The sequence below is a fragment of the Pygocentrus nattereri genome, chromosome 9 (assembly GCF_015220715.1).
Source record: "Pygocentrus nattereri isolate fPygNat1 chromosome 9, fPygNat1.pri, whole genome shotgun sequence".
Classification (NCBI taxonomy): domain Eukaryota; kingdom Metazoa; phylum Chordata; class Actinopteri; order Characiformes; family Serrasalmidae; genus Pygocentrus; species Pygocentrus nattereri.
In genome coordinates this window covers 32,625,338-32,632,939 of record NC_051219.1, presented here as the reverse complement: position 1 = coordinate 32,632,939, position 7,602 = coordinate 32,625,338, and the positions used below count along the sequence as shown (strand labels likewise).

The 7,602-nt window shown below is 38.4% G+C and overlaps 1 protein-coding gene across 2 annotated transcripts; it reads left to right on the top strand.

Moving 5' to 3' along the window:
* Positions 1–200: 200 nt before the first annotated feature.
* On the top strand, positions 201–4,908 carry tmem107l (transmembrane protein 107 like). Of its 2 annotated transcripts, none has more exons than XM_017708070.2 (5): positions 201–806; positions 949–1,016; positions 1,138–1,298; positions 1,663–1,759; positions 3,724–4,908. In XM_017708070.2, the coding sequence occupies exons 1-5, from the start codon at positions 720–722 to the stop codon at positions 3,791–3,793; spliced, it is 483 nt and encodes a 160-aa protein (XP_017563559.1). In that variant the 5' UTR covers positions 201–719; the 3' UTR covers positions 3,794–4,908. The 2 variants fall into 2 exon arrangements, with proteins under 2 accessions (XP_017563559.1, XP_017563564.1); XM_017708075.2 differs by having other exon boundaries at positions 202–806; positions 1,138–1,238.
* The last annotated feature ends 2,694 nt before the right edge of the window (positions 4,909–7,602 follow it).

Sequence of the window (7,602 nt, the reverse complement as noted above, 5' to 3'; positions counted from 1 at the left end):
TTCCACTTGTTTAATCAATTGCTCAGCCTTTAAACAACTGATCCTGTGCAGTCCTGCTTTGTTGTAATTAAAAACATACAGCCACACCGGCTCTTTGTGGATAAGATTGGACGTCCCTGAATTAAGTGGAACTTTTGAAAAATTGGTGGGGTTCCCCTTTAAACTCTTTTGTTTCAGCCACTTGGGGCGCTGTGTCTGTACAGCTCCGTGAGTTGCCCATAGCAACGAACGACACCACCAGCAGAGACTCATGCTGCAGTCGAGGCTTCATCGTTCAGGGAGCTGTATTTTACTTGGCGTTACCAACGCTAAATAGATGGATGTGCCGGTTCTCTGGTGCTGTTTAGAACTGGAATTTGGTACTGACAGGACAGGTTTGCTGATTATACATCCGTACGTTAGCTAATTCGGTATTTAGAAACCCTTCGTCATTAGCCAGCCAGCTAACGGCTACATAATAACTTACTAGCTAGCTAGAGTCAGTTTAATTCAGTGCGCATTCTTTCAAACACGTTTTGTTTTAAGCTCACTTAGCTGACATATTCATACTATTTTCTCATACGTTAACGTTAACTAACTAACTAACGCTAGCTAAAGTTAAGCCATAGTAGTTAAGTGGCTTAACGTAACTTGTGGCTGTAACGTTGTTTGGCGCCGCTCAAAACGGTACGTAGGTTAGCTTAGCGTAGTTGGTAACGCTTCTTATTCTTTCAAGTTCAATGTCGGCGATAAGCAGCCTTGTGCCAACTCGTTTCCTCACTCTCATAGCGCACCTTGTCATAGTTATCATCATATTCTGGTCACGGGTGAGACTTTTTTCTTGTGTACTGAGTATCTGAGTATAGCCTTTTCCTTCCTTTTTATGCTTCTATTCGAATGAAATCTCTGAATACGAGAGTTCTGTTTGTGGTCAGGCTTGTTTATTCTTGTCTTTATTTTTTTTGCTAGGAGAACAATGTTAAAGCTTGTTTGCCGCTAGACTACACTAATGAAGAATACACTCTGGAAGACACACGGTAAAAATAAGTCAATACAAATTCACACTCACACCAGTACAGCACAAAATTGAGTGTTTAATTCCTTGTAAGCTCTTCATTGTTGCCTTATTTCCCACTCTCTCCTTGTTCTTGTTTCCAGGCTGGTGGTAGCATTATCTGTGTCTCTGGGACTGTTTGCTGTAGAACTTGTTGGGCTCTTCTCTGGAGCCTCCATGTTCAACAACAATCAAGGCCTTTTATGTATCTTTGCTAGGGGTGCATCAATATGGGAATTCTGGTCCAAAACACCTTTACATTTCAGTAGGTTCCTCAGTTAAACCATTACTCTGTGAGAAACTTAATACAGGTGGGCTTCATAACATGCTATTACAACATGAGGCAAAAGACAATTTGCACCTCCACCTGTGTAGCTGTCAGGTCAACAACCCACTTCTTGAATTGCTTTGTGGAAAGGGTAATAACAAATTTTAGTATTGTTGCTGTTTTTCATCATCACCTGAGAAACCCACAGCAAGTGATTTCCAGCAGAAACGGATGGATGGATGGATAGATTGATACTTATATAGCTTCTACATTTTTAAAGGACTGGTAGGGTCATTACAAAATTCAGTTATTGTGGGACATGCATTGGTGCAGCACTGATTTCCTGATCATTACTCTTCAGCTACAGCATGTCATGCAAGTGGCTCTGTTGCTCTGCTCTTTTTGCTGTTCGAGCAGTGGACCTGCAGTATCTACTGGTGGATCTTTGGCTTCTGTAGGTGAGTCAATGATCAGATTTTTTTGGCAGTTTTCACCCTGTCATGCTTAGATTTACTATATAATCAGAAGAGCTTTCAAAAGGCATATATGTTTTGGCCTGTTTTGACTTTTTTTTCCTTTCTCTTTCTTCGTCTTTTTATATTACAACCCATGGCAAAATTTTATGGAATCACCACTCTTGGAGGAAGGTCTTTCATTGTTTAATTTTGTAGAAAAAAAGTTAATCACAGACATGTTTTTTTTTTTTTTTCCCCAAAATTCCAACCTTCTGGCATTAAGAAAAGGAAAAAAAAGAAATATAATTTTTGTAGTCAGTCACAATTGTGTTTGTAGATCAAGTAGGGGAAAAAAATATGGAAGCACTAAATTCTGAGGAAAATATTATGGAATCGCTCTGTAATTTGCAGTGTAATTTGCACATGTCCTTGAGCAAGACACCTAACCCCCAGTTGCTCCCCTGGTGCCATGGATAGGGCTGCCCACCGCTCCGGGCATGTGTGCTCACTGCCCCCTAGTGTGTATGTCTATTCATTAGTGTGTATGTGGTGTTTCACTTCATGGATGGGTTAAATGTGGAGGTGGAATTTCCCCGTTTGTGGGATTATCAAAGTATCTCTTAATTCTTAAAAGAATGGGATTTACATACAGGAAAGCCATCATTAACACGTAAACAGAAAAGAACAAGGTTATAGTGGGCTAAAGTAAAGCAATCATGGACTGTGGATGACTGGATGAAAGTAATCTTCAGTGATGAATGGTGAATCTGCATTGGGCAAGGTGATGATGCTGGAACTTTTGTTTGGTTCTGGTCCAGTGACATTTATAAAGATGACCCCCTGAAGAAAACATGTAAATTTCCACAATCATCGATGATCTGGGGCTGCATGTCAGGTAAAGGCACGGGGGAGATGATAAATGCTAAAAGTCTACATTGAAATCTTTGACACTTTTCTTATTCCATCAGCTGAAAGGATGTTTGGTGGTGATGACTTCATTTTTCAAGATGATAATGCTTCTTGCCATAGGGCAAAGGATGTGAAAACTTTCCTTCAAGAAAGACATAATGTCAATGGCATGGCCTGCAAATAGTCCAGATCTCAATCCAGTTGAAAATCTCTGGTGGGAATTGAAGAAAATGGTCAATGACAAGGCTCCACCTGCAAAGCTGATCTGGCAACAGCAATAACAGACAGTTGGAGACGGATTGAAGAAGAACACTGTTGTCATTAATCCATGCCTCAGAGAATTCAAGCTGTTATAAAAGCCAGAGGTGGTGCAACAAAGTACTAATGGTGCAGTGTTTTTCTCATGATTCCATTATATTTTCCTCAGAATTCAGTGCTTCCATATTTTTTCCTCTACTTGATCTACAAACACAATTGTGACTGACAACAATTATATATATATATATATATATATATATATATATATATATATATATATATATATATATAAAATTTTTTTTTTTTTTTTTTTTTTTTTTTATTGTTTTTTTTAATGCCAGAAGGTTGGAATTTTTTCTTTGTGGCATATCTCTGTGATTAACTGTTTTCTACAAAATTAAACAATTGAAAGATTTTCCTCCAAGAGTGGTGATTCCATAATTTTTGTCATGGGTTGTAGTGTGATTCCAGCACTCTATGAGATGAAAATGTTTATCACAATAAACAATAAATGTATTATTTTGACCTCCGATTTCTTGGCCTTTGCTCATTTTCTGTGAAGAACATATAACACATTTTCAGTGACTACACACTGTTCACCCTCCTACACATTTATATTACACATGTGATGTTGGGGTGAACCCGCGGGGAATAAAAGTGTAGGGGTGCTTTGTCCCTTCACTCTGTTCTCATACACACGTGGACAAAATTGTTGGTACCCTTCCGTTAAAGAAAAAAACCTACAATGGTCACTGAAATAACTGTTTTGACCTCTCTTTCTTTCTCTCTCTTTATTGTAGTGTGGTTCCAGCAATCTATGAGATGATCCTGCTTTTTGCTGTCTTTGGGCTGAAGAAGAAGCCACTGTGAATGATACAGTATTTGCATGACTAATAGAATTCTCCTTCATGGTATAACAGAGAAGATTGGGTTGCCAAGCAACAGGAATATCAGTGGTCTATCTACAATCAGAGCATAAAAGGAAATACTATTAATATTATTACAATTATTTTATATTATCATCATTTGTTCTTATCAAAAGTACCAGAGAAATGGGGCTTTAATCTACTCATGTATGTAAACAAATGGAACTTAAGTAGGAAGAATTTTATACTGACCTTTATCAATATATCTTTTATGTTTTGTGCTGTTTTTTTTATAGTTTGCAAATAAAATATTTTTTAAATGAAAGGTTGTAATTGAATGCAGTATTGCATGCTGAGAGTGAGGACTGAATGCAGCCTTGCTGAATATCACCAGAGAAACCCAAAGCATGTTAATCAGCTGCATTGCTTGATTTCCAGCAGTGAAGCCTAAAGAAGATGGAAAGGACATTTTTTGTAAGGGTCTTTGTTTTTTAAAGCACTGGTAGAGTTTTCAGGATGTTTTCAGTGTGGACTGCATCTTCCCAGAAAAAGAGACATTCAGCTTTCATGTGTTTTGTTATGAGCCAAATAGATCTTGTTTGTACTGTTGTGCTGGCCTAAGGATTTGAGATGCTCTGGTCCCAGCCTGACAGAAGCTTTAGAGTCCCCGCCCCCACCCCCTGAAAAAACTGAGGTGTAATAGAATTTGGACACTTAGATATTTTGTAATAATTAAGATGGTCTGACATACATTCATCGTGGTGTCTTTGTGTTTTCTTTTTATGCCATATGAAGAATGGATCAATAGAAATGGTCCAAAATGACTTTGGATAAAATGTTTTTAAATTAATCGACTTTGAATAATATAAAACATATTAGAAATAATGTTGGAAATCTAACCGTTAATTGAAGTAACTCTAGTAAAAGAAAAATTCTTGTGTATGATCCACAATGAGGAGAGCATTTCTGGAAGGAGCATGGTTGGAGAATTGTAAAAGATGCATTGTGGGGTCACCAACACTGAAAAAAGTGTGGTAACTTAACCCTGTGTGGTGTTCGGGTCTGCAGGACTCATTTTCAATGTTTATCACAATAAAAAGTGATTTATTATTATTCCAACCTCAGATTTCTTGCCCACTATTTTCTGTGAAGAACATATAAAATAACACATTTTCAGCGACTCAACACTTTTCACCCTTCTACACATTTATATTACACATGTGGTGTTGGGGTGAACCCACTGGGAATAAAAGTGTGGAGGTGCTGCGTCCTTTCACTCTGGTCTCCTCATACACACGTGGACAAAATTGTTTATACCCTTCTGTTAAAGAAAGAAAAACCCACAATGGCCACTGAAATAACTGACCAAAATAATAATAAAAATGGACTGAAAATCAACTAATGAAAATCAGACTTTGCTTTTGAATTGTGGTTCAACAGAATAATAACAATAATAATAAAAAACAATGAAACAAACTAATGAAAGAGAAAAATTAAGGACAAATTGAAGAGATAAAAATGAATGGTAACTAATGAGCCCAGAACAACTTCCAAAGAGGTGAACTCCAAGGTCAAGGTACATCCGTGTCAGATCACACCATCCGCCACTGTTTTAGCCAAAGTGGACTTGGAAGATGATCAAGGAGGAAACCACTGTTGAAAGCAAATAAAACAGTGAGACTGGATTTTGCCAAAATGCATATTGCCAAACAAAAAGCTTCTGGGAGAATGTCCTTTGGACAGATGAGACAAAACGAGCTTTTTGGCAAGTCACATCAGCTCTATGTTGATAGATGCACAAATGAAGCATACAAAAAAAAGAACATTGTACTTACTGTGAAACATGAGGGTTGGTTATGTTTTGGAGCTGCTTTGCTGCATCTGGTACAGAGTGTTTTGAATCTGTGCAGAGTACAATGACATGTCAAGACTATCAAGGCATTCTGGAGCGAAATGTGCTGCCCAGTGTCAGAAAGCTTGGTCTCAGCCGCAGGTCATGTGTCCTCCAACAGGAAAATGACCCAAAATACACAGATAAAAACATAATACCAAGTTAAGTGTGCCATCATTTTTGTCCTGGACAGGTTCATTAGTTTGTTTTTTAAAACTATTCTATTCAGAAGCAATGTCTGATTTTCATTAGTTGATTTTCAGGAAATTTTAATTTATTATTGCTTTTATTAGTTTCAAGTTATTTCAGTGACTATTGTGGGTTTTTCTTTCTTTAATGGAAGGGTACCATCAATTTTGTCCACATGTGTGCATGGCCTGCTGTTAGTGTGTATGTGTATGTGTTTTTATATGCGTGCATTTGTGAGGGTGGACAACATGGACAGACTGCTCACTGGCTACAGCTGCTAAAGGAGAACCCTATGCTGGCCAGCAAGATAAGGATCCAAAACACATTCCCAAATCCACACATAAATGGTTAATTTGCCACAGAATCAAGCTTTTGTCATGGCGTCTCAGTCTCCTGACCTAAAACCCAATCTGTGGGGTGAGAATGAGAACTGGTCAAACCACATATGACAGCATATTCTGGACTTACACAAAAATACACATTTTGCATTTGAATTTGAATTATATCTTTAATAATGCACATTCACATTGGAAGTGCTATTGTAACTACATATTCAAATAAGCATTTTCAAATTTGCATGCTGCCATATTTCCTTCCAAAATGCTGTATACCCCCTACAGCAACACTACTTCTGTTTTTGTAATATTAATGTCTGCATTGTATGCAATTGAGTTATGGTGTTGTTCAGAGTCAGTCATACTTGTCTCATTTAGCAAGTTTAATGAGTTAGTGCTGCTGGCTACCTGCCAGAATGCAGTGTGTGTGTATGTATGTATGTGTGTGTGTGTGTGTGTGTGTGTGCGTTTGATAGCAGGTGGGCAGCTAAAGGTGCTTTCTGACTGTGCACCAGCCATGACCCCAAAGATCAGCGTCACAGTTCTTCTTTTCACCTGCCACTGGGGACTGTTCCCAGGCATCTCGTGGTAAGAGTCATCTCCTATCCCCTCCTGTCCAGTCTCATCGCTGCCTGCTGCATCCTCTCTAAGGAGAAGAAAGGACAGGGCAGAGTAAGAGGGAAGGGGAGTGACTTTTTAAAGCTAAAATTAACAAAGGAAATTGCTCTGTCAATTGGTCATTCCAGCTGTCAGCTAGGGCCCAGATGGTGTGGGTTTGACCTTTCTCTCTTGGCCCGAGTTAACCCAGCATCATAGTAGTTTGGGACCAGGTAAGGGTTTAAGGTCAGGGCTTTTATTGACTGATCAAAAGGAGCAGCAAGGGAGACAGAACAAGTAGAAGGCTACGCTCTCACTACAAATAGGTTCTTCATTCCCTTAAGACTAGTGTGGATGTAAACATGGCCTTTCTCTTATGGATATCTAGAGATATAGGAACAGGTTAAAACATTGCAGAGTCTGCAAAGAATATGTGCTATTCTTGCTTTAATTCTTAGTTTTTGTTAGATTTTAAATTGTAGAGTTGGAACCTAACTCTAGAGTTAAAGTGATGATTTGGCCAAAGTCAAATTTACAAGTGTCCCTTTAAAACATAGTCAATCTGCCAAGAAATGTTTGGTGTCTGAAGTCTGCTTCTTTAGTTTTACTGGGAGCTACAAGACATATGTAGCCAAGTGATGAAAAAATTCGCATTTTACAACCTGCATACCTGAATAAATACAGGATTAAGTCACTTCAAATAGATTTGCTCATGTGACGTACACTCTCAGAAATAAATGTCTGAAACAGTCACTGGACAGTACCTCTCTTTTCGCTGGGGTGGTACCCTTAAGGGTACAT

Excerpts from the sequence above, each read along its gene's own strand:
- tmem107l (XM_017708070.2), top strand. The coding sequence starts at position 720 with ATGTCGGCGATAAGCAGCCTTGTGCCAACTCGTTTCCTCACTCTCATA. Across the intron at positions 1,299-1,662 it reads CAAAACACCTTTACATTTCA|CTACAGCATGTCATGCAAGT; the intron begins GTAGGTTCCTCA and ends ATTACTCTTCAG. Across the intron at positions 1,760-3,723 it reads TGGATCTTTGGCTTCTGTAG|TGTGGTTCCAGCAATCTATG; the intron begins GTGAGTCAATGA and ends TCTTTATTGTAG.